Here is a 27,457-nt window from a genome sequence, read left to right on the forward strand (position 1 = left end):
GTCCTCTGTGTGTGTTATGGAGGTTAGATAAATCAAGTTTCAACACAAGTCGTAAATGTATCAAGTAGAACATAGACACAGTTCGGTTCCTCTTTTTTTCTCTTATATCAAATATCAAATGACCCTGGGCACATTTTCCCACATGTGATTCATTTAATAACCATAACAGTATGTTGTCTGAAATAACTCTTTTAGACTCAAGTTATTGGTGAAGTCTAGCAATACAAACAATCAATCTTAAAACTACTTCTTTAAAGGAGGTATTCACTCAGAGATAATATTTCTCAGTTAACTTTCAGTTGTAATTGGTTGGCTACTGCTTTGGTGCTGTTTAAAACTCCTTTATTCTAATTGTGAAAATAAGACAATAGCTCTGATTTAATACCAACAACATTAAGTAACACTTTTCAACGCAAGGTTAACAAGTCAGATGAGGGTTTATAAAAGGAATGCTAACACACAATGTAGTAGTGTGTTAGCATCTACAGATGAACTGACATGAGACATATTTAAATATTTTGGTAAAACTCTCCTTAGAACAAATAAAAAGTGATCACAAAAGCACAATAGACAGCAGGTCACATAAGCTTTTTTTTTAACTTGCTCTTAGATATGTTAAGTAGACAGTTCACAGTCTACAATGTACTTTCACAGATCATTACTGTCTGTAGAGCTTCACAGGGTTTGAAAGTGGGCTTAATCCAAGTGTAAGACATGAGGGTGTTTGAGCAGCAAATGCCATCTCCTCTTCCTCCTTTTCATTCATATTAATCTCTCTCCCGTCAACGTATTCAGGGCATTATTACATTACATTACATTACAGTCATTTGGCAGACGCTGTTATCCAAAGCGACTTACAATAAGTGTATTCAACATAGGTATTCAAGAGAACTACTAGTCACCAGAAGTCATAAGTGCATCTCCTTTCTTAAACAAGCATCTAAAAGCATAAACCAGAGCAAAAGTATAGTGCAGAAGCAAATTACTACGAAGACAATAAGTGCAACAAACTAATATGAATACAATAAGTGCTACAAACTAATACGAATAGGATAAGTGCTACGAGGAAGGCTCAGGGTAGCACTTCTTGAAGAGGTGAGTTTTCAGCCTGCGCCGAAAGATGGGCAGCGACTCTGCTGTTCTGATGTCAGTGGGGAGTTCATTCCACCACTGTGGGGCCAGGACAGAAAAAAGCTGTGACCGGGTCGATCGGCCGCAGGGACCTGTAAGCGACGGGGCAACCAATCGCCCCGAGGCAGCAGAGCGAAGTGGTCGGGCGGGGGTGTAGGGCTGGACCATGGCCTGGAGATAGGAAGGAGCTGTTCCTTTCACTGCCCTGTAGGCTAGCACCAGAGTCTTAAACTGGATGCGAGCTCTTACAGGGAGCCAGTGTAGAGAACGGAGAAGGGAAGTTGTGTGGGAGAACTTGGGGCGATTGAACACCAGACGAGCTGCAGCTTTCTGGACAAGCTCCAGAGGTCTGATGGCCGACGCCGGGGCTCCAGCAAGTAGTGAGCTGCAGTAGTCTAGGCGGGAGATGACGAGCCTGGATGAGCACCTGCGCCGTCATGGTGATGGACAGGTCTCGGTGCGGGCAGCCCTTCCCCGGGAGGAACAGTAGCTCGGTTTTGTCCAGGTTGAGCTTCAGGTGGTGTGTCGCCATCCACTTCGAGATGTCAGCCAAGCACGCAACAATGACTTGAGTGTCACCGGGGGGAAATGACAAAACCAGCTGGGTGTCATCGGCATAGCAGTAACAAATATTGAATTATATAATTTCACTTCACTTCAATTATTAAGGGCACCTGTTTACCAGTATTGAAAAACTCTAAGGGTTTCTTCGAATCTTACAACTTGATAACAGATAAGTGCAATTATTGTTCAATTCAAATCACCAAGGACTCCTGGAATCAACAGTTGGACTAATCATTAATCTAATGTTTAAATATTACTTTAATACAAGCAGTGGACTGATGATTTTGTTCTGGAGGGCATGAGGCAGATTTCCAAAAGCTCAAAGTTAGAATTCTTGTTTACTGCAGAAAGAACCAGAGGTCAGACAGCTGGATGACATTTACAACAGGCAGGTTGGATTAAGTGGCTGCTGGCCACATATGAACACCAGGGTGAATTTTCTTGAAATGTAAAAAATATATTTGAGTGTAATTTCAACAAAAAGCTTATCAACTAAGAATGTATTTGTACATCAATATTTAACACAGCTGCTTCTCTTACATGCTAATAAAATGGCTCTATTACCACTACTGGTGTGTGAGAAATTATGTAAAGCTGTATATGTATATGTATACATGTATATGTATATGTATATGATCAGGATCTGTCTTTTAACTCTTATATAAAACAGATCTCAAGGACAGCCTTTTTTCATTTACGTAACATTGCGAAAATCAGGCAAATCTCTTAGATCTTTACAGTTGATCCAGAATGCTGCAGCACGTGTTCTAACAAAAACTAAGAAAATAGATCATATTACTCCAGTATTAGCTTCTCTGCACTGGCTCCCTGTTAAATCAAGAATAGAATTTAAAATTATTTTACTTACCTACAAAGCTCTAACTGGCCAGGCACCGTCTTATCTTAAGGAACTTATAGTTCCATATTACCCAACTAGAGAGCTGCGCTCCATCAATGCAGGGTTACTTGTGGTTCCTAGAGTATATAAAAGTAGGATGGGAGCCAGAGCCTTCAGTTATCAGGCTCCTCTTCTGTGGAACCAGGTTCCAGTTTCAGTCCGGGGGGCAGACACACTCACCACTTTCAAGAGCAGGCTTAAGACCTTCCTTTTTGATAGCGCTTATAGTTAGGGCTGGTTCAGGTTCGCCTTGGTCCAGCCCCTAAATATGCTGCTATATGCCTAGACAGTCGGGGGACTACCTAGGATACGCTGAGCTCCTCTCTCCTCTTCTCTCCCTCCATCTTTATGTATTAATCTCCTATTTATGCACATTACTGATTTTGCTTCTTCCCCGGAGTTCTTGTGCTTTCTCGCCTCGCAGGTTCCCAGGAATCGGGGTTATATTTGGACTGTCATCGTGCCACCTACTGAGGCCCTGCTGACACCCACTACTACTACCACTATCATTATTAGTCACATTACTATTATTATTGCCTGTACTATTACGCTTATTGACTTGCTTGTACCCTGGAGTCTTTGTGCTTTCTCGCTCTGCAGGTTTCCATGAATCGTTGTGGTACCTGGACCGTAGTCATGCCTCCTGCTGTGAGCCGACTGACACCCAATCGTGGCTGTACCTGGACCGTGGTCGTGCATCCTGCTACGGCCCTGCTGACACCGACTGCTACCACCATTATTATTACTAGTCACATTACTATTACTATTACCTGTACCATGTAAGCATTTTAGCTTTACTTCCACCCTGAAGCCCTTTTGCTTTCTCGCTCTGCAGGTTTCCATGAATCGTTGTGGTACCTGGACCGTAGTCATGCCTCCTGCTGTTTCATAATTATAATTCTACTGTAATAATTGCTGCTGTTATTATAAGTAGTCTTATTATATGAATCATTTATGTCATATACATTGAATGTGTTGTATCTCTGTTATGCTGTTCATTCTGTACACATGACATCTATTGCATTCTGTCCATCCTGGGAGAAGGATCCCTCCTCTGTTGTTCTCCCATAGGTTTCTTCCTTTTTTCTCCCTGTTAAAGGGGTTTTTAGGGGAGTTTTTCCTGTGCCGATGTGAGGGAAGGACAGAGGATGTCGCATGTGCACAGATTGTAAAGCCCTCTGAGGCAAATTTGTAATTTGTGATTCTGGGCTATACAAAATAAACTGAATTGAATTGAACATTACTTTATTTTAGCCACTTGGGGGCAGCATAACAAGCTTTAAATGTAACCAGTTTATAGAACCCTTGCTGAGACCATTTAACTGCAACAACTCAGGATTCCCAATCTGATGGCAGCACTGGAACTGAAACGATCTCAATGCAAAAGCAATTTTTGTCATGCATTTTTTCTGTTTTGATGTCCTCTAAGCATCTTTGGCCTGCAGCTGTGTAGTTAATTGTGCTCTGCAGTAACATTACAGCCTGAAGGGCCGGTATACCCCACATACTCCATCATTTCTGACAACTCTGACTACATACAGACTGAAAATCAAACATGTTTTTGGATGCAGTGTGACCCTCCTTAGCAAACAATTAACATAGGTGCAACAAGTTGAGTGGCTTAATCAACTTCTGAACTAAACTCTCAGGAGCTACAGTGTACAATTCCACAGATGCATTCAGGTCGTTCAATAAGACTATGTGCCATTTCAAGTAGTCATAGTCGAAAAGATCTCAAATCAATTGTATTCTATCATGCATGGTTCCTCCTGGTAGAAATCCTGAATTAGTTTTTGCAATTATATCAGAAATTCCAGTCTTAGGTCAATTGGCTACAGCACAAGTTAATAAACGGGACTTTTAAAAAGACCATGTTCTTATCCCACGTGAGACTAAAAGTAAAGAATTACATTTTGTCTCATGAGTGGTTGGTGACATGAGTCACATGAGTGGCTAATGACTCGTTAGTCATGTGAGCGGATAGTTCCTTGACTGGTGAGTCAAGTTAACATTGTTAACGCCGTCCCCGACACGTTGTAAACTAACGCTAGAGGGGTAACTAGTGGATCACTGACCAAGCTTCAGTATATGACAAGTTGTGAGTGTGAATTTATTGACAGAACACAGCATAACAAAAGGCATTAGCAAATGTCCATGTTACACATGGGTAATAAATTGAATCGCATACACAGACCTTATCCCCAGGTTTATCTTTATTGGGGATGGGGTAAATAGAGGAGTGTCATTCCTCTGTTCTGATATCATATCTGTAGTTTTCCTGGCAGTAAAGTTGCATTTCTAAATCTACAAGTACAAACACTGTATGTTAATAAAAGGCTTTGGAAACTAGCTTAGTCTCTCATTCGGACTGTGACCTGACAATCAAAGTCAGCTTTTATCAGATTACAGATAAAAAGAAACAAGGCCACAGATAGTATCACAATAGCGAAGGTGATTATTTAGAGACATTTTATTGTGAACCTGTCTATTCTATACCTATACCTATTCTTGCTCACTTACTGGATTCTATCGTAAACTCATATCATGTTTCTTTAACAACAACTTGTAAAACCATAAAAACCCTCTGAAGCATTGAACATATTGTTCTTGGTAGGATGTTAATAATGCAGTCTATCTCAAAGGAGAGTGTAAGTCATGGGAGAGAAACCTTTGTCCTTCCCATTCTTAGCTTTATAGAACATTGAGAATTTACAGATCTTTATCACATCTAAGGAAATGCTGCACATGTTCGTGCATGCATTTTATTGTTCCTTAATGCCTGAAAAGGACAATAAACTGCTGATGACCCCAAAGAGTTCCTCGCTGTCACTACAGTAAAATCTATTTTAGGGTTTTACAATGCTGTCAAGGTGAAGGTGCTAGAAAATCTCTGGTTTCACAAACTAGTGTAACACGAAGACGGATAACGATACCATCGACATGTGACTTGGTCAACCTTGTGACAGAACACAGCATTGTAGTTTGGTTCCTTAGCCTGCTTGCTCTCCGTGGTTGTAAAGAGAGAGATTGATTTTGAAACAGTAGATCAGTCACCTCCTGCTGATGCCTGGACTGGGTGAAGTCTTTTGTAACGCTACTCAGTACTCCTACATAATTGTAATAGGCATATATCTGTTTGAGTACATTGACACATAATTAAAGGGAAGTTAAAACCCCCAAATCAAAACTACATATTTTGCCTCTTACCTGTAGTGATATTTGTCAATCTACATAGTTTTGATGTGAGTTGCCAAGTGTAGGAGATAACAGCCATAGAGACATCTCCCTTCTATTCAATATAATGGGACTATATGATACTCGTGGTGCTCAAAGTGCCCAAAAATACATATGAAAAACTCAACAGCGCTGTCTCTTTCCAGAAATCATGACCCGGATACTGAAACAATCCACAGACCTGTGAGCAGTTTTATGTAGGAATGTCTTTCTACCGAACTACTGCCGCCAACCATATTACTGCGCAGAAGGAGTCATGTATCTAACATTACAGCTCAGCCGAAGAGGACATGTCATTATTTACATGTTGCACTGTTACAAGCAAAAGTCTTTAATCAATGAGCAGATGCACACTTCCCTCTGTGGATACAGCTGTGCAAGAAAATATTTCCTACATGAAACTGCTAACAAGGATTATCTTGAGTAACCCGGTTATGACTTCTGGAACGAGACATCGCTGTTGAATTTTTCAAATGTATTGTTTTGGCACTTTGAGTGCCACGAGTGTTATATACTCCCATTAGAGACATTTCTATGGTTGATATCTCCAACACTTTACATCTCACACCAAAACTATCTAGACTGATAAATAGGAGGTATAGGCAAAATATGTAGTTTGATTATAGGGCGAACAATCCCTTTGACTATGGCATTAGAACTTCTATGCTACTGAAGGTATACCAAATGTTTACACATGCTGCTTTTACTGTTTTAATGATTGCAGCATTTCATAAAGACCACCTTCTGTCTCGGTCGCCAAGTGATGTGGTGGTTCCATTTTTGCTTCGTCCAGCTGAAGGGAACAATAGAGTTGAGGGATCATTCCTTTAAGTTTCTTCTTTCAAGTGACCACTTTTACATTAAACTATGTGACTTCATCCATTGTCAATGTCAAATTGATGGATAAGTGAAGCTTTAATTAAAGTTCACTTTGTCATTTTCCTGCGTGAATGTATTAATGAAACACATTTTGTATTGATGTATATACAACAAGGACTTCCCATTTCAGGAGAGCTGTGAGGGGTTTGTGTGATAACTCAGTTACATTCGGAACAAAACCATTTCTTCAGGAATAGCTATTTCTTCAGGTTTTCTGAACATGTATGAACCACATAGAAAGGAAAAGATGTGGGTATATATTAATTTTGATGACATAAAGCCTGAACTGGCTGACTTCAGACTGTTTTAGTGTCACCTTAAATGGTGGCATTAATGTAGCAATGCTATATCAAATTATTTCACCTTCTTTAACACATTTTTGAAATGATTCCAACTGAGATGAAGGGCAGATGGTTGACAGCTGCAAATGGATCCCATCGTTCATAAGTCCTCTTCCTTTCCTGTTCATTAAGACAGCTTTATAGCTATGTGACCATAAAATTCATAAAAATATTGTGGAAAACTGCCTCTCTGTTAAAGTTTAACTACAGAATGGAACATGAAATAAACCGCTTGGAGATTATGTAATGATGAAGGGAAAAACAATGTTTTTATCATTATAATTATAAGAAAAATAAAGAACAAGACAATCTTTGAGCTAAGAACGACACAATCATTTAACCAGTATTTATTTCTCATCTGATCATAAGTTTGAATTGCCTCCTGTTGCTTCCTTTTCGGCCAGGTGGTCATTGTAAATGAGAACTGGTTCTTAACTGAATTCACGGGTAAATAAAGGTAAATAATAATATTAATAATAGTTGAAAGTGGGCTGCACGGTGGTGTAGTGGTTAGCACTGTCGCCTCACAGCAAAAGGGGCCTGGGTTCAATTCCCGGGCTGGACAACCTTCTGTGTGGAGTTTGCATGTTCTCCCCGTGTCAGCGTGGGTTCTCTCCGGGTTCTCCGGCTTCCTCCCACAGTCCAAAGACATGCAGCTTAGGTTAATTGATGACTCTGAAATTGCCCGTAGGTGTGAATGTGAGTGTGAATGGTTGTCTGTCTATATATGTCAGCCCTGTGATAGGCTGGCGACCTGTCCAGGGTGAACCCTGCCTTCGCCCATTGACAGCTGGGATTGGCTCCAGCACCCCCGCGACCCTTAACTGGATAAGCGGTTACGGAAGATGGATGGATGGATGGATAGTTGAAAGTCAACATTAACTGCTACATAGCAACCAGTAACTCCCCACTTTGATCAGTTGCCCCATCTCTATGTGAGCTATAATTAAGTCAACATGATTTCCAGTCTTGGTGCTAAACTAAGCTAACCGCCAGCTACATATTTAACATACAATTATAAACCTAAATGTCATACTGTTGCAAAAAGTGCATTTTAGATTAAATACATAAACACAATAATAGATATTCTTTAAGAAATCTATAGTCCTTCCTCTGAAAACCTTATCTCTGCTGATGTACTTGCATTTCTGGGCTTTTATTTTCAAGAAGTTAAGAGTAAAATTTAGGAACTATCAGTCTCAAGATATCTGACAGAGACAATTTTGTCCACACCAGGTGAGGCTGCTATTTACAATCCCGCTGTTAATGTATCACCTGGTGGAGTGAATGGGAGGGGAGATGCTACCCATGGCTACATATAGAAGTTAAACCTTCCACCTTTAAATTAATTGTGACAGTCTGGGGCTCCAATACAGGCAGACAACATGGGGAAGGGTTTCTATATCAGTAAAGCTGCTGGGATAGTGGCCATCATCCTGTGTGCAGTAGCCCTGGCTACGATCATTGCTCTATCTGTTGTTTACTCAAAGGAAAAGGAAAAAAATAATAATCAGGATGGAGGAACAACATCCGAACCCCCTGTCACACCGTCCCCGTCCAATGAACCTTGGGACAAGTATCGGCTGCCCAAGAGTCTGATGCCGGACCACTATAATGTCACCTTGTGGCCGCGTCTGACTGCAGATACAACTGGACTCTACATCTTTACTGGTAAGGCTTTTTTACTCATCTGTGATGCTCTGGAGCAAGATCATTTCTTTATTCAAATTATTTGCATTCACCTGGTTTTCAGGGTCTAAATGTATCCTCCTCAGTCAACAAGGATTAAAACCAGCAGGAGTTTGAAGGCATTACTTTGCGAGGAAAATAGATGACAATAAAGAATGATAGACCACTGTGGCTCGGCAAACAGAGCGGGTCATCCTACTTAATCAGAAGATCGGCGGTGTGATCCCCGGCTTCTCCAGCCTACATGTTGAAGTGTGTGAATGATTAGAATCTGATGTGCAGGTGGCACCATGTATGTCAGTCATTTACATGTTGACATGTAAAGTACTTTGAGTGGTTGAAAGAATAGTAAGAAACTCATATAAGGCCAATAAGTCACAGCTGTTAACTATGGTTACAACAGTAACCTAGGAGAGCGATGGTCTCTACACACACACAGACAGCCTAGATCACCTGCTGTAATCCTGCACATTTCCCCGCTGCGGGACTAATAAAGGATTATCTTATCTTATCTTATCTTATCTTACCTAGACCTATGAACTTCAAAAGAGATTTTGAAGTTCCACGACTGGTTGCAAGACAGATCTGGGGGGGGGCATCAGACTCTTGGGCAGCCGATACTTGTCCCAAGGTTCATTGGACGGGGACGGTGTGACAGGGGGTTCGGATGTTGTTCCTCCATCCTGATTATTATTTTTTTCCTTTTCCTTTGAGTAAACAACAGATAGAGCAATGATCGTAGCCAGGGCTACTGCACACGGGATGTTGGCCACTATCCCAGCAGCTTTACTGATATAGAAACCCTTCCCCATGTTGTCTGCCTGTATTGGAGCCCCAGACTGTCACAATTAATTTAAAGGTGGAAGGTTTAACTTCTATATGTAGCCATGGGTAGCATCTCCCCTCCCATTCACTCCACCAGGTGATACATTAACAGCGGGATTGTAAATAGCAGCCTCACCTGGTGTGGACAAAATTGTCTCTGTCAGATATCTTGAGACTGATAGTTCCTAAATTTTACTCTTAACTTCTTGAAAATAAAAGCCCAGAAATGCAAGTACATCAGCAGAGATAAGGTTTTCAGAGGAAGGACTATAGATTTCTTAAAGAATATCTATTATTGTGTTTATGTATTTAATCTAAAATGCACTTTTTGCAACAGTATGACATTTAGGTTTATAATTGTATGTTAAATATGTAGCTGGCGGTCAGCTTAGCTTAGCACCAAGACTGGAAATAGGTGGAAACGGTGTCTCTGCGATGATGTTTGATTATGGTTGACTTAATTATAGCTCACATAGAGATGGGGCAACTGATCAAAGTGGGGAGTTACTGGTTGCTATGTAGCAGTTAATGTTGACTTTCAACTATTATTAATATTATTATTTACCTTTATTTACCTGTGAATTCAGTTAAGAACCAGTTCTCATTTACAATGACCACCTGGCCGAAAAGGAAGCAACAGGAGGCAATTCAAACTTATGATCAGATGAGAAATAAATACTGGTTAAATGGTTGTGTCGTTCTTAGCTCAAAGATTGTCTTGTTCTTTATTTTTCTTATAATTATACTGATAAAAACATTGTTTTTCCCTTCATCATTACATAATCTCCAAGCGGTTTATTTCATGTTCCATTCTGTAGTTAAACTTTAACAGAGAGGCAGTTTTCCATAATAATTTTATGAATGTCATAGCTATAAAGCTGTCTTAATGAACAGGAAAGGAAGAGGACTTATGAACGATGGGATCCATTTGCAGCTGTCCACCATCTGCCCTTCATCTCAGTTGGAATCATTTCAAAAAATTCATTGGGTTTCTTACTACTGCTGATCACAGATACAAACATTTCATGTTGTTTTAGGTGAGTCCAGTGTGGAGTTCGAGTGCACTGAGGAGACTGACCTGATTCTTATCCACTCCAATAAGCTGAACTACACCAAATTGGAGAATGACCAATTGGCGAGGCTCACATCAGTTAGTAGTGGGGTCAAAGCCCCTTCAATAAAGTATTCCTGGCTCCAGGATGTGACTCAGTACCTGGTCCTACAGCTGGATGGTAAACTGATTAAGGACAACAGGTACCACCTCGACACAACATTTACCGGAGAGCTGGCTGATGACCTGGGAGGCTTCTATAGGAGCGAATATAAGGAGAATGGCGTAAAAAAGTATGTGTATTTGGAGTCAGATGTTGCAGCTTGAAACATGACTTGGGCCAAAGTGAGACCTATATGTTTTGGAACTTGCACTTACCAGCACTTAGAAATAAGAACAACAAGAAATTCCTTTTAGAGGAATAGCATTTCAAGTATCTGGAGTCATATTAAAACTTACTTCATCAATTTATGCTGGATTCAGATTACATGATATCAGCCTGATTATAGCCTGACCAGACAGTCGTAGAGAGCTGGGTCTGACTGGGAATGACAATAGTAAACTTGTTTCTTCACAGGAAGTTAGGTTTAGGATAAGAGCATGGTTGACGTTAACTTCACTGAGAAGCGACAGAGTCACATGAATAACAACCGAAACAACACTTTGAGTTCTTGTACTAATGTAGGCTGAACATATCCTGGGCCTGGCTCTGTGCTTGATGCAGGGATACAAATTATATGCATTTTATCATCTGGCTCTATCTAAAACTTGACATAAGCATTTGGATGTTTGGTTGTTTCTTTTAACATCAAGTTTTATTTGACTATCTCCTGTCAGGGTGGTTGCTACTACTCAGATGCAGCCAACAGATGCCAGGAAGGCATTCCCCTGTTTTGATGAGCCAGCTATGAAAGCTATTTTCTACATCACGCTGATCCACGACCATGGAACTGTAGCCCTGTCCAATGGCGAAGTGAAAAGTTAGTTGCACTGCAATAATAATGTGATCTCTGACTAAATCAATGGAATATATGAAGGGGACAGCACTGGTCCTTTTTTGTGTGGATGTTACATAATTTCTAGGGTGGTTTATGACTGTGGACAGCAGGGTGTGTTAAAGTGACATGTTTGAAATTAAATTAAATTCAAACTAAGTGAAAGGGATTAAAATTTCAAGTAAAAAAACATGTTGGTCTATTCAATTTAATTTCTCTTCTACAGATACAATCAATGTCATCAATGAAGGTCACAGCGTGCAGAAGACAACTTTTGAGCCAACTGAAAAAATGTCCACCTACCTGTTGGCTTTCATTGTCAGTGACTTTGCCTTTATCAATAATACCATTGATGGAGTTTTGGTAAGTGTCTTTAACTTAAATCTTACCAAACTGATCATGTGATGTCTTTTATCTGCAGAATGCTACAACAATATATCCGGCTAGCCTTATTTTTCCTGAACTGGTTATCTATTTAAAGTGTTTATTCCCAATGGACAAGATATTTCCAGTTGTTGCAAGAAGATTTTTGATGAAATTGGAAAATAAATGTTGTGTTGCAACCTACTAGTTGAACCCTATTATTAAGTAACATTAGAGCTTAAAGTTACACAAGCTTATACTGCTATTGTGCCAAATATTATTGAGATAGCCGGGCTGGCCGTGTTTGTTTTGAATGAATGTTTGTGCATGTGAGCGTGCCCCACTAGTTGGCTCTGCACTGCACTTACAGCTGATAATGTCACAGAGATGTAGCATCTACACTCCATTGTGGCGGCTGTGGCACACGAGGTAGAGCGCTCGTCCTGTAACCACAAGGTTTGTGGTTCGAACCCCTCTTCAGCCAACATGCCGAGGCCCCTTGAGCAAGACACCTAACCCCAAGTTGCTCCCCGGGCGCTTCTTAGCAGCCCACTGCTCTTCCGGGATGGGTCAAATGCAGAGAATTGTAATTTCCCCATTGTGGGACTAATAAAGGCTTAATTATTATTATTATTTCTCACTCACGCAAACATTCAATTCAATTCAATTCATTTTATTTTGTATAGCCCAGAATCACAAATTACAAATTTGCCTTTATAATCTGTACACATGCGACATCCTCTGTCCTGGAACCGTCACATCGGCACAGGAAAAACTCATAACAGAGATACAACACATTCAATGTATATGACATAAATGATTCATATAATAAGAATAGTAAGCAGAGTAATGAAGGAAGAAAATGAAGACTGCTTATAATAACAGCAGCAATTATTATAGTAGAATTATGATTATGAAATAGGGAATAGTAATAGTAATGTGACTAATAATAATAATCGAAGTAGCAGTGGGTGTCAGTCGGCTCACAGCAGGAGGCATGACTACGGTCCAGGTACCACAACGATTCATGGAAACCTGCAAAGCGAGAAAGCACAAAGACTCCAGGGTAGAAGCAAAGTCAATAAGCGTAAACATTCTGCCAGCTCTATTCCAAGTTTGCACTGTTTGTGCTGTTAGCATAGTTAGCTGCAAGTGGCCGGCTCAGCCGTCACCATGTTGAGAGCCGTTGAGAGGCAATAGAAATGCTCCCCATATTAAGCACCACTAGGTGCAGCGTTTGAACATGTGTGACTGTAATGCCATCCAGTAGAAGTATCTGAAAGATATAAAATCCAAGGTGATTGGGCTGAAGCAACACATCAACTTTTCAGGTGGATTTTCTCATTATTCTACATCAATTTCAGACATTCTTTAAATCTAGTAAAATATATATTCCATGACCAGAACAGAATCTGCAAAGCTCCTCCTGAATCTGAGGGTCAACACAGTGGTTGGAGCCGCCTGTACAGCACCCTAAAATAGGGGTTGAGCAGTGTAATACCCCGATAATTACAGCAACTCTCCAGCCCACCATTTTAAAAATGGGAACCAAGTCCGCAGTCTGCCACTCGAAAGGGACTGTACCAGACCTCCAAGTGACAATGAAGGAGCATTTCAGCCTCTTAAGAGAACGCAACAATGTCCAGATCATTCATCATTTCAGGCTGGGGACATTATTGTTTGGGGTCAGGAGTTGCTCAAATGCTTTCCAACACCCAACATGTCCCCTGTTCTGGTCTGCAGTTCTCCTATTTTGAGTCGGCCAGTGGTTTGCCCGAATTTCCTTGAGGCCAACCAAAACTCATTCACCACTGGTGTCTACTAGCAGGTTCTTAGGTTGCTGCCACAGCAGGCAACAACGACTTTCCAACCACAACTCCTGGCCCACTCGGATTCCATAACCCTAGCCTCCCCCAGAATGCAAAAAAAAATCTTTCACAGGTGGGAGTCGAAGACCTTGCAGACAGGGGCCCAAGTCAGATAGTGGCTGATCTTATGCAATCAATGAGGTCATATCAATTTACCACTACAGAAAAGCCCATGGCTTTTTGACAATTACATTAAAACTTACAGCAATGTGCATAATGAGACTGTGTAATATGTTTTATTGTGCGTATTATGTGTTATGGTTTTAGATCCGCATCTTCGCCAGGAAGCCTGCTATTGCTGCTGGTCAAGGGGACTATGCCCTTAACAAAACTGGACCCATCCTTAAGTTCTTTGAGAAGTATTACAGTTCCAAATACCCTCTGCCAAAGTCTGGTAAGTCCACCACACATGATTATATGAGGCAATACTTTACTTTCATATGCTCCTTTTTTCATGTGCCTTTGTTAAATGTATGCTATCAATTTTGTTTCCTGGATACTTTTCTGTTTTTGCTGTATTACGTAGGCACAGTACACCTATGAAGTTATTCAGGTATTTGTGTGCGTTTTTGTGGTCAACCACAAAAACCTCTTTTTGTAGCCATTGGCTGACACTTCCAATAAAACAGCACTATCAGTTGTTCTGACCACCATATCAAATGCTATCCCTTCATCTGTTCTTTTGTCATCGATGCAAGACGTATGTGCTTATTACAAGGATGCTTGTGTCTTTCAGATTTTACATTTAAGACAGGGCTATGGCAAGACAATCTGAGAAGATTCCATACAGTATTAATTATTACCTGATATAACTCGATAACTTGAATGTTACACAGTCTTCCATGATAGTTGAAATCTGTTGTCATCCAATCTTTGTTGGCCAACTCATGCAGTACATTCCCTCATTTAGTTTTACTGTAACACATTTCAATTTCTGGGTGATATCCCTCCAGATCAAATGTTTAAACACTGGTGCAATAAGAACTTACTTAGTCAACTTGTAAGCAGTAACTCCACAGGTTAACTAATAATATCTTGCATAATGCAGATCAGATAGCTCTACCAGACTTTAATGCTGGAGCCATGGAGAACTGGGGTCTGATCACATACAGAGAGACAGCACTGCTTTACGATGAAGAGTTCTCCTCCAACTCCAACAAGCAAAGGATTGCGACCATCATCGCTCATGAACTGGCTCACATGGTTTGGATTTAACACTGCAAACTGTAACACTTCACAATGTCTATTGATTCTTGCATAACAGATCCATGACAAGGTTTGGGTACACATGTTCTTGGCAAATTCATTCTTGATAGCAAAATAGCAGGGTGGATTTGAAAACTGCAGTTTTCAAAACTGCCTTTTTTGGATTGTAGCGTCTCAAGTCCAACTCCCAAGTCTACAGGTCTGGGAGCTTGTAAAGAGCTGCTTATGTCTTGTTTATTTTCAGTTCTTTCTTATAGCATTCACATCTTTTCTCTGTGCTTTCCCTTAAGTGGTTTGGTAATCTGGTGACCCTGAGGTGGTGGAATGACTTGTGGCTGAATGAAGGCTTTGCATCCTATGTTGAGTATCTCGGAGCAGACGAGGCTGAGCCCGACTGGAACTTGGTAAGAATTTCCTTCACACCTCATGGCTTCAATAATGAGTGAAATGTAGGATGATGCTGACAAGAACGATGGCGTTTTGGCCTTACTGTCTTAATTGTCTCATAATAGAAAGACCTCATCGTGCTCAGTGACGTCCACAGAGTGTTTGCCGTTGACGCTCTGGCCTCTTCTCACCCCCTGTCCTCTAGAGAAGAGGACATCCAGAAACCAGCACAGATTAGTGAGCTGTTTGATGCTATCTCATACAGCAAGGTAACCTCATACACTTGAGCATCAGAAAGAAATCTATTTTCTCTTGTCTTTCAATGATCTTGGAAAGCATTTAAAATATGTTTGCGCATTCTCAGGGAGCATCTGTTCTGAGGATGTTGTCGGACTTCCTAACTGAAGAAGTGTTCACAAAGGGACTCCAGGTATTGACCTCATGGAGAAATACTATCCAATAATTCCCCTGAAAAATACATCATGCTATTGTGAAGCGTATTCACCTTTGACACAGTAAAGAATCTGTTCTGTATGCATCCTTGACAGTGTTTGAGAAGACAGGGTATTGACAAATTAATCCTCTACTAGAAACCAGGTAGTGTGCATGTGATTATTCTGAAAAAATCTGCAAAGGCAAGTTATTTCAGAGTTTCAACCAGCACAGTCCAGCCCATTCAGTGGGATGATTTTCTTCAAATGTGCCTTGAAAACATAAACATCAATCTGTTATCTGTAATTGTAATTCAGTCAATCAACTCCACTAGAAATTGATTAATATCTGAATGAAGAAATACACAATTTGAAATGCTTTGTGAGCAGCAAAGCTTTCAGGTGAAGCAGTCAGAAACACCTCCAAAGTGAAAATAACAAATTTTTCTCTGTCCACCCTGCAGACTTACCTGGAGAAATTTGCTTTTGGGAATGCAGTCTATACAGACTTATGGGATCAACTGCAGATGGCATGTTCATCTTTATTTACTCTCTAGATTTGAACATTAAGCTGATGTGTTAATCAAAAGGATCTCCAGTACCTGCCAATCTACTGTTGGCCATTGCGTCATATTTCTTGTTTGTCTGCTTCCACAGGCTGTTACTGCTAATGGCACTCAACTTCCTGACACTGTCAAAAATATCATGAACACATGGGTGCTGCAGATGGGCTTTCCTGTGGTTACCATAGATACCCAGACTGGGGTTGTGTCCCAGGAGCACTTTCTCCTGGATCCAGACGCAGAGGTCACTGCGGCATCTCCCTTCAAGTATGTACACTGCCTTTCTTTCATACTTCCCTCCCACTTGACAAAATAATTCAGTAAATCTTGTGTTTGTCTTGCTGCTATTTACCATTAAATCTACAGTATAGGACAACTCAATTTACCACACTCTTCTACTCCTGCTTATACTACTAAACTAGTATTACCACTGAATGTATAGTAATACTATTATATTCAATACTATTATACATTCTAGTATTGTCACTAAAAAATATGCAACTTAGACTTTTTCAAATATGCAACTTAGACAGTTTTCATTTTGATATCATTAGGTTTGAAGTGATACAGTCTCCCTTTTCCAGTTTATGAAAGGCAAAGAAAAAAAAAGAATAATCTACATATAGATGCAATAAAACAGTTGTTTGTCCTACAGCTATGAATGGATTGTTCCAATCAAGTGGATGAAACCTGGAGCCATCCAGGAACCAAAATGGCTGAAGAGTAAATCAGGTAGGATGTACAGACACCAACATTAACATGGTGCTTTTGTGCTGACAAATTAAATGACTTTTGCTGACAATAAGTGGAAATAAAAAATAGGCTTTTGTTGATGGTCAAGACAAGTGACAATCTATTTATATATTCCTTTACTATGAGTGTCTAAGGACTTTAGAAACACATCTTCACTATTTGACTAATTCAACTATCAGTCAAATTAAATAAATGCAGCGGTAGAAACATAAAACTAAGCACCAGACAGAGAATAGGGTTTTGCAAAATACATAAAAAGAACCTCAACAAGTGTAGGAAAAACCCTACAAAAATGAGTGGGTGGGCCAAGGGATTTTTCATGACTGCATTATATCAATGAAGATAAACATGTTTCCTGTTGCAACAAACATGTTTTTATGATGCAAATACAGAAATGACGTGTAGTATTGACTGTAAGGTGAGCAATATATTTTGAAGGTTTTAATTTAAAAAAGTCTATAGGAACTTCAGCAAGCTTTTATCCAAAGGGACTTAAAATAAGTGCATTTACCAGGATACAACCCAAAAATAAAAAGAATCATGCAACTACATCAACTTCGTGAAACATGCTGAACGTCAAGTGCTACATTTAGCAAAAATAAGCAATAGAGAAAAAAACTTTTTTTAAACGGACTAAGCTGCAGTCTGAACAGATGAGCTTTCAGTCTGCAATAGAAGATATGTAGAGTGCAAACAGTCGTGATTAGGCTGGTAGCTGGGCCTCCCTCATAGTGATGGAGTAACAAGCCGATCGGCAGTAGAAGAGCGTAGTTGAAGGACTAGGATGCATGGATTGACCATGTCCTGTATGTAGGATGTGCCTGAGCCATTTACAGCAAGGTAAGGAAGTACCAGCGTCTTGAATTGGATTTGAACAGTCACCAGTAGCCAGTGCAGGGTGTGAAGGAACAGTGAAGAAGGGTCCACCAGCAAATTACAATAGTCTAGATTACAAGAGCCTGGACATGTGCCGCCTCCAGGCTAAGAAATGAACATCAGATGGAGACTGAATCTGCAGAAGTGGATTTTAGGATTATAGAAAGGAGATGGGTTTGGAGAGAAGAGGAAAAAGGAGAGGAGAGAAGTAAATGAATGCATGCAAGACAGAAGGACAGCAGAGCAATGAGGGTTATGTAAAACTTGCGTTTGTGCCTGCACGTTGTGCCGAACAATTACAGCTCTCTCAGATAGTTCACTCATAAAATAACTTTTTTAATTCATGCTTCAGAATCCCGAGTTGATATTTTACCAGCCAAATCATATTTTACCAGGATATTCAGCAGGAAAGAGTTGTGGCTTCAAATACAAGTCTTTGCTGTGCTGTGTTCCGATGGTGCAGATGGAAGAAAACTGGTCACTCCAGTCTTTTGTTCTCCCTGCAGAGTCCAGTTAGCTCTGCGTTTACTTGCTTGTGGCTCGTGTTGTTTTACAGTCAGCGGGCAGACTGTGTTGTAGCTGCTACAAAACTTGGTTACTCACTGTTAGCAGAATGCACATAGCTAACCAGGACCATGCTCAGGCAGGCTGCGTTGCTTTCGGTGCATTGTGTAGTCTGCAGATTGCCAGGTGGTCAGACATCCATCAGCGGGAAGCAGTGCTGCAGTAATGCATGACCCGGTGACGTCATGGGTCATACGCTGTAGTTACTGTAGTTATCCTAGCTATTTTTATGTCTGCGGGTTAGACTTTGTATTTACTGTGAGCATTAAGCTAGTTCGAGATGAGCCAGTCCTGCACCGAATAGATCACACAATGCACGCCGGTTAGGTTTGTGTCCCACTTGATCCCAACTTGCTCTGACGTCATGCACACGTGGTCACGAAATTGAGGCAGCATCAATTTTTAGAGCCAGGCCCCACAGTTGCTCTCCACCATCACCATGATCTGGGCATGTCGCCAAATCAAAGAATTGACTGGTTCTTAGTTTGACAACAAACACCCTGTTTTAAGAAAATCGTTGTAATACTTAACGCTCGATTGTTGTCTATGTTGCTCTCTATGTTGTGCAAGAAAGGTTTCATCTAAAAACATATCTTGTGTGGTTGATAATAATAAAGTTAATTTTAATAACACATTTCAAAACAAGTAGCAAAATGTTTCACAGGCAGATATAAAAATAACTAGGATAGCATTCAATGCAGATACACATATTTCCACATAAATATATTTTTACAAACACACATTTTTCAGCTGCCTTCAAAGAAACAGGAAGTAACTGTTTCTTTGAAGGCAGATGAAAACTGTCCGACAACTCTTTCAAACGCTCCCCGGGGGCTGCCGCCTGATCACTTTCACTTTCCAGGCGAGGCACAGTTCATCTCAACCGGCCTATTGAGTCGATGGGCGAGGATTCTGAGCAACTGAGTTCAATGGCTCAGCCACCATTTTCAGTGCTGAGTGCCAACACATTAATGACTAACTTCGACCTCTTGTTCTTCTCTAGCCACAATTAATGAGATGAAGGTATCAGGGGCTGACTGGGTGTTGGCCAACCTCGACGTGGTGGGTTACTACAGAGTCAACTATGACCTGGCAAACTGGAACAGACTAATAAATGAGCTGGGGATCAATCATAAGGTATATTTGAAGTTAACTTAGAATAATTCTTGATCTCTGCTTTCCTACACTGATTATTATCATGATCTGAGTTTTTGTAGTAGTAGTGACAGAGATATTGCGCTTGTTTTTAAGCTTATTCCAGTTATCAACAGAGCTCAGTTGGTGGATGATGCCTTCAACCTAGCCAGGTAAGTCAGAAATGAAAAGAAAGATCATCTGGAGTACTGAGATGTAGAAAAAAAACCTAAATTGTTTGTTACCTTCAGTAAAGCCGAGATACTTTATTAAAGATGGTCCAGGCAGCAACACCATTAAACACAATGAGCAAGTTGGATATCCCATTCATTGTCCAAAATTTGTCACCACAAAAGAGCAAAGATCATCCGTACAGAACTGGCCCTTAATACCACCAAGTACCTGAGCGTGGAGAGAGACTATATGCCCTGGGAGTCAGCCCTGAGTAACCTGGACTTCTTCTACCTCATGTTTGACCGCAGCGAGGTTTATGGTCCCATGCAGGTATGTTTCCTTCCAGCCAAACATATCAGCATAAATATCAAAAGTGCCAGAACACAAATTTGATGGATCTCATCTAAATGGAATTATCACATTTCTTTAGCTCTGTCTTGCTTGTTTTTTAGAATTATCTGAGGAAACAGGTCACCCCTCTGTTTGAATACTATAAGAACATGACTGACAACTGGAACAAAGTACCTGATGGACACATGGACCAGTGAGTATTGGAAAACACAAGGGCATTTACTGTTCCAGAGATCCTACTTTTTAAGAGAAGCAATAACATAATATGACATTTTCAAACTAGCAAGTTAAACATTAAAGAACAGCGTTAGACATTGGAGCAACATTGAAGATCTCAAGCTCTTGAGCAACCAAATCTGTTGTTCACTTCACATTTACAGTTATGCAGTTATGAGTCTTAAGTCACTTAGTATAGACGTCAGTCATTAGTCATTTGCTAGTGACGTGATTCGTCAGTCATTCAGTAGTGACATTAGTCTTTATTCACTCGGTAGTGACATAAGTCTGTATTCACTCAGTAGTGATGTGAGTTGCTACTCACTTGGTAGTGGGATAGTCTAAGTCACTCAGTACGGACTTGATCTTTATTGCTAAGTAGTGACGTGAGTCTTTATTTACTCTGCGGTGACGTGAGTAATTAATCACTTGATATTGAAGTAAGTCTTTAGTCACTTGGTCGTGCCGTGAGTCGTAAGTCACGCTCTTATCCTTAACATAACTAAGCAGTTTTGTTGCCTAAATCTAACTTCCTGTGGAGATGAAAGTTTTTTTTGAAAGGACACTATGCATGCAACTAACATATATTGATACGCCGTCATGTTGAAAATGTATACGAGAGGGGTACCTAGTGCTTAATCTCCTATACCAAGGGGCACTGACCAACACTGATTATTTGACAATTTTGGAGTGACAATGTGTTGCACTTGCTGTTATTTTTGCTCCCTTTATTTGATTAAGGCTCATTCTTCCTTCATCTGTCCCTATGCATCCTCCTTCATGTTTCTCCTTCTTCCAGGTATAACCAGGTGAATGCTATCAGCCTTGCTTGCAGGTCAGGCCTTGAGGAATGCCAAAATCTGTCCAACACATGGTTCAATCAATGGAGGACCACTGATAAAAACCAGTGAGTGTATACTCTCCCATCATGTCACATATTCAATTCAATTCAATTCAGTTTATTTTGTATAGCCCAGAATCACAAATTACAAATTTGCCTCAGAGGGCTTTACAATCTGTGCACATGCGACATCCTCTGTCCTTCCCTCACATCGGCACAGGAAAAACTCCCCTAAAAAACCCCTTTAACAGGGAGAAAAAAGGAAGAAACCTATGGGAGAACGACAGAGGAGGGATCCTTCTCCCAGGATGGACAGAATGCAATAGATGTCATGTGTACAGAATGAGCAGCATAACAGTTCTTAGATACAACACATTCAATGTATATGACATAAATTATTCATATAATAAGACTACTTATAATAACAGCAGCAATTATTACAGTAGAATTATAGCCATGAAAATAGGGATAGTAATGTGACTAATAATAATAATCGAAGTAGCAGTGGGTGTCAGTCGGCTCACAGCAGGAGGCACGACTACGGTCCAGGTACCACAACGATTCATGGAAACCTGCAGAACGAGAAAGCAAAAGGCTTCAGGGTGGAAGTAAAGCTAAAATGCTTAATGGTACAGGAAATAGTAATAGTAATGTGACTAGTAATAATAATAATGGTGGTAGCAGTCGGTGTCAGCAGGGCCTAGCAGGATGCACATCCACGGTCCAGGTACAGCCACGATTTATAGAAGCCTGCGAAGCGAGAAAGCACAAAGACTCCAGGGTAGAAGCAAGTCAATAAGCGTAATAGTACAGGCAATAATAATAGTAATGTGACTAATAATGATAGTGTTGTAGTAGTGGGTGTCAGCAGGGCCTCAGTAGGTAAGGCACGGGGAAATTTGCAGATGACAGTCCAAATATAACCCCGATTCCTGGGAACCTGCGAGGCGAGAAAGCACAAGAACTCCGGGGAAGAAGCAAAATCAGTAATGTGCATAAATAGGAGATTAATACATAAAGAAGGAGGGAGAGAAGAGGAGAGAGGAGCTCAGCGTATCCTAGGTAGTCCCCCGACTGTCTAGGCATATAGCAGCATATTTAGGGGCTGGACCAAGGCGAACCTGAACCAGCCCTAACTATAAGCGCTATCAAAAAGGAAGGTCTTAAGCCTGCTCTTGAAAGTGGTGAGTGTGTCTGCCCCCCGGACTGAAACTGGAACCTGGTTCCACAGAAGAGGAGCCTGATAACTGAAGGCTCTGGCTCCCATCCTACTTTTATATACTCTAGGAACCACAAGTAACCCTGCATTGATTGAGCGCAGCTCTCTAGTTGGGTAATATGGAACTATAAGTTCCTTAAGATAAGACGGTGCCTGACCAGTTAGAGCTTTGTAGGTAAGTAAAAGAATTTTAAATTCTATTCTTGATTTAACAGGGAGCCAGTGCAGAGAAGCTAATACTGGAGTAATATGATCTCTTTTCTTAGTTTTGTTGTATATTGTAGTTTCACTGTTTTAATGACTTACTTACTGTGTTTTTAGTGCATCTATCTGTCCATCAACTATGTCGTACTGTCATCCTACTTCAGGATCCACCCCAACCTGCGCTCCACTGTGTACTGTAATGCCATTGCAGCAGGTGGCGCTAAAGAATGGGAATTTGCTTGGTCACAGTTTCAGAATGCAACCATTGCTATTGAAGCTGACAAACTCCGCTCTGCCCTGGCCTGCACGAAGCAACCATGGCTGCTCAACAGGTGTGCTCACAGACAGCTTGTTAATACTGTTTTACAGTGTACAACAGCATATAATTGTCGATTAATGACCAGTATAAACATATATGCTTGCTGTTCTGCTTTCACTTTTCAGGTACCTGGAGTACACTCTGGATCCAGACATGATCCGAAAACAGGATGCCACCTCCACCATAGTTTACATTGCTAACAATGTGGTTGGACAGTCTCTGGCGTGGGACTTTGTCAGGGCCCAATGGTCATACATTTTTAAAGAGTGAGTAACTCAATACTTCATTCCCCTAAAACATATAAAGGCAAACGATTTATAGTCAAACCTGCTAAGCATCACAATTTGTTCACAAGTGTCAATTTTAAAGCCGCTAAAATAGGCTTAATGATACTGAGTAAAAGGCTGTAATGAATACGGATAGGCTATTTGATGTGTTAGGTAACATGCCTCTGTGACCTATGATTTTCACATGCCCAACTGAAGCACAGTAACATAATAAAAGATCAATTGTCACATAATCCCTTAACAGCAGGAAGGCAGTTTTACATTCAGTTTTATTATCAGAGACAGCTTTTATTGACCAAGCATACTGCATCAGATGACCTTTGGTCTTGACTCCTCATAAAACATGCAGGCCTTCCCTTGACAGAGCATAATACGGGTGCTGGTCGAATTTCACCACAGCTGAATTAAGCTAGGAGTTTGATGTTTCAGTGGTAGTCGATTGTTTTGTGTTTTCTTTTAAAAAAAACCCATAACTAATACAACAACCAATTATCTTTGGTTATAGTAGATCTATAATTAGATGTTTCAAGGACCCTCTATTTTAACCGTACAACCAACAAAAAGTAAACATCTTTGATGGATTAAGATAAAGGTGTTTGGTCTCAGGCAGCACTCTGGGTCCGACCTAAAGAAACATGATCATGCTGGAATTACTTTTGTTTCAGTTGGTGCCCTTGGAATTACTCCCTGCAAAAATGGCAAACAAAAAAAGCCAATTGAAGCATATTGCAGCATTTCTTCAGATGTTTTTTGTTCGTAGCAATATTGGCTTTTCATAACCAGAAGTGACTCGAGAGGGTGGAGCTAAGTACAAACAAACACTGAATAAAGCATTTTTAGGAAACCAAAATTCACTTCAATGATGTTGCACACTTTGGAACACAAAAACACAGACAACTCCCAGACCAGACAATGCCATGATAGCAACCTCTCAATGACAGTAGCCCTGCCCTAAAGCATGCTCTGCTTTATGGTCTATTTGACTCTAAACTAGAGATTGAGACCATAAACTGATGTGTACGATGTTTACTGAGGTAATAAATCAAGAGAGAAGTTTTAATTCAATTCAATTCAGTTTATTTTGTATAACCATGGGACATCCTCTGTCCCGGAACCCTCAAATCGGCACAGGAAAAACTCCCCTAAAAAAACCTTGAACAGGGAGAAAAAAGGAAGAAACCTATGGGAGAGTGACAGAGGAGGGATCCTTCTCCCAGGATGGATAGAAATGCAATAGATGTCCTGTGTACAGAAAGAACAACATAACAGAGTTACAACACATTCAATGTTTATGACATAAATTATTCATATAGTAAGAGTAGTAAGCAGAGTAACGAAGGAAAAAATTAAGACTACTTATAATAACAGCAGCAATGACTAAAGTAGAATTATAATAATGATATAGGGAATAGTAATAGTAATGTGATTAATAATAATAATAATCGAAGTAGCAGTGGGTGTCAGCCGGGTCACAGCAGGAGGCACGACCACGGTCTAGGGACCACAACGATTCGTGGAAACCTGCGAGGCGAGAAAGCGAAAAGGGCTTCAGGGTGGAAGCAAAGCTAATATGCGTAATGGTACAGGTAATAGTAATAGTAATGTTACTAATAATAATAATAATGGTAGTAGCATTTGGTGTCAGCAGGGCCACAGCAGGAGGCACAACCACAGTCCAGGTACAGCCACGATTTATGGAAACCTGCGAGGCGAGAAAGCACAAGGACTCCGGGGAGAAGCAAAATCAGTAATGTGCATAAATAGGAGATTAATATATAAAGATGGAGGGAGAGAAGAGGAGAGAGGAGCTCAGTGTATCCTAGGTAGTCCCCCGGCTGTCTAGGCATATAGCAGCATATCTAGGGGCTGGACCAAGGCGAACCTGAACCAGCCCTAACTATAAGTGCTATCAAAAAGGAAGGTCTTAAGCCTACTCTTAACTGAATGCTCTGGCTCCCATCCTACTTTTATATACTCTAGGAACCACAAGTAACAATGCATTGATGGAGCGCAGCTCTCTAGTTTAGATAAGACGGTAGTCAAAGTAGAGTCATTTTCTCATAGACGTCTATACAACCAGAGGAGTTGCCCCCTGATGGTAATTACATAGATTTGTTTAGCATTGGCTTCACTTTTCAGAACCAGGTTGCCTGAGATGTGTAACAGGTGTTTTGGCTGCATTGGTACATTTTGCAAAGATCACATTTCTGGGGAGTTTTGTCAGTATCGAGGAGTGTGTTTCATCAATTGTAAAAGCTTTTATTTGCATACAAATTGACTTAATTATCTGTCATGTCTTGACTCACAGGTATGGTGGTGGATCATTCTCCTTCTCCAACCTCATCAATGGAGTCACCAAGCGCTTTTCCACTGAATTCGAGCTTCAACAGGTCAGATATTCTCTACCTTTTTGTCCACATTTCTTCTTCAAAATTGGTTTGGCCAAATTTCTTCCAGAATCAAACTAATTTCTATTTCTATTTTAAGGGATTTTCATGTTTTAGTGTTGAAATTGTGGTTTGCCTGGTTCTTTTTGTTATGTTATACTAGCATATACAGTATGTAGTTAACAGCATATGTGACCAATAATCCTAAGAGTCTCAAGTCTCTGTTTTATGGGTCAGTCGTTTAATACAAAGTACTAGTTATTCCAAGGTTATTTCAAAGTAATTGATTGTTAATGGCTTAGGAAAACATAACTAGGCATAGCAGGTCTGTCAAGCTTTGGATCACTCCATATATTGAAATTATTAATTCACATTTGCATTTAAAACAAAGCTAGTAATTATTTATATCTAAATGTATGACCTGTGCAGGTCTGGTTATTAGCAAATATTAACGATAACAATATCACTAGATATTGTTAAAAAATTGCACAAAATTTTCAAAAAGGTGTTTAAATTACTATTAAAAGTAATTACAAGATACCACAATAAATTGTAAGTTAAAAGCATTCAATCAAATCAATAATTATATTTTGACAGAAGTTGAAGTTAACAGTCTTGCATGTGACATCCCTGTGCTAATGTTGTGCTGTGCTAGGCCCAGTTACATTACCAGGACCATGGGGCAAAAATGATTCCTTTGTAAACTTGTTTACTCTGGGTTAACAGTGCCTGCTGAACTAACCTGGATATTTTGGTGTCCTGGATTTTGCAGAGAAAATACATTCCCTCTGGGTCTCCAACTGCACTTAGGACACTTTTTGACCTTTGTTACAAACCAGCCTGACCCAGTGTTATTTTTTGCCGCTGCCTGACTTCAGCAACAACTCTCACTTGTGTTTTGTTTTTTGTGACAGCTGAAGCAGTTTAAGGCAGAAAACAGTGAGATCGGTTTTGGCTCTGGGACGCTGGCAGTGGATCAGTCCATTGAGAGAACCATCAGCAACATAAAATGGATTACAGAGAACAAGGAGAATGTTCTGAATTGGTTCGATACAGCCTAGTAGCTCTGTATTTACATGTACGGCATGCAATTTAAAGAGGTTCATATTTCATCCAAATAAATCTTGCATGGAGGTGGAGGATATTTCCCACAACTTCAACAATATCAATCAAAACAAATTTACTTGCTGAACCTTTGATGAACCTCCATTTGGTTAAACTGAAAAAAAGATAATGAATCCCTGAAAGTAGAAGTACTAACTATAAATGTAATATAATACTTTATGTTGAATGAATTAGTCAGAGAGGACTTGGGTAAGGATGTTTTTTTGTTGTTTTAATCACATTTTTAAATGTATCTACCTAGGCTCCTGAAATGACAAAATTACAATTTTATGATTATAGAGTAATAGTTTGTGTATTTATTTTTTGTGATTGAGAGTTGTTTTGAAACTTGACGTGCCAAAATTGGTTTTCTCTTGTAATGTCAGGATCAAATTTTTAGTGGCTTTGCATTAACAAAATAATGATGTTATGATCATAAGATGATTATTTGATAAATCTATAACACATAACATTAATAAAGATAATTAAGATACAACTGAAAAAAGCCTGCTCTTCGTTCCCGTTAATATAAGCTCAAACAAAGAAAAACATAAAAATGCATTTCTTTATTATTTATTTTTCTCCGTATTATATTTTAAGACT

At 40.1% G+C, this 27,457-nt stretch overlaps 1 protein-coding gene across 2 annotated transcripts; it reads left to right on the top strand.

Moving 5' to 3' along the window:
• Positions 1–8,417: 8,417 nt before the first annotated feature.
• On the top strand, positions 8,418–27,347 carry LOC129108756 (aminopeptidase N-like). Of its 2 annotated transcripts, XM_054620666.1 has the most exons (22): positions 8,433–8,718; positions 10,599–10,905; positions 11,450–11,592; positions 11,834–11,970; positions 14,106–14,232; positions 14,887–15,041; positions 15,335–15,448; positions 15,557–15,700; positions 15,796–15,861; positions 16,327–16,392; positions 16,520–16,692; positions 17,081–17,157; positions 18,782–18,795; positions 19,636–19,755; positions 19,870–19,925; positions 20,109–20,256; positions 20,379–20,470; positions 21,293–21,400; positions 22,922–23,089; positions 23,202–23,342; positions 25,672–25,753; positions 26,665–27,347. In XM_054620666.1, the coding sequence occupies exons 1-22, from the start codon at positions 8,433–8,435 to the stop codon at positions 26,809–26,811; spliced, it is 2,871 nt and encodes a 956-aa protein (XP_054476641.1). In that variant the 3' UTR covers positions 26,812–27,347. The 2 variants fall into 2 exon arrangements, with proteins under 2 accessions (XP_054476640.1, XP_054476641.1); XM_054620665.1 differs by lacking the exon at positions 18,782–18,795 and having other exon boundaries at positions 8,418–8,718; positions 19,622–19,755.
• The last annotated feature ends 110 nt before the right edge of the window (positions 27,348–27,457 follow it).

The sequence above is a fragment of the Anoplopoma fimbria genome, chromosome 19 (assembly GCF_027596085.1).
Source record: "Anoplopoma fimbria isolate UVic2021 breed Golden Eagle Sablefish chromosome 19, Afim_UVic_2022, whole genome shotgun sequence".
Lineage (NCBI taxonomy): Eukaryota > Metazoa > Chordata > Actinopteri > Perciformes > Anoplopomatidae > Anoplopoma > Anoplopoma fimbria.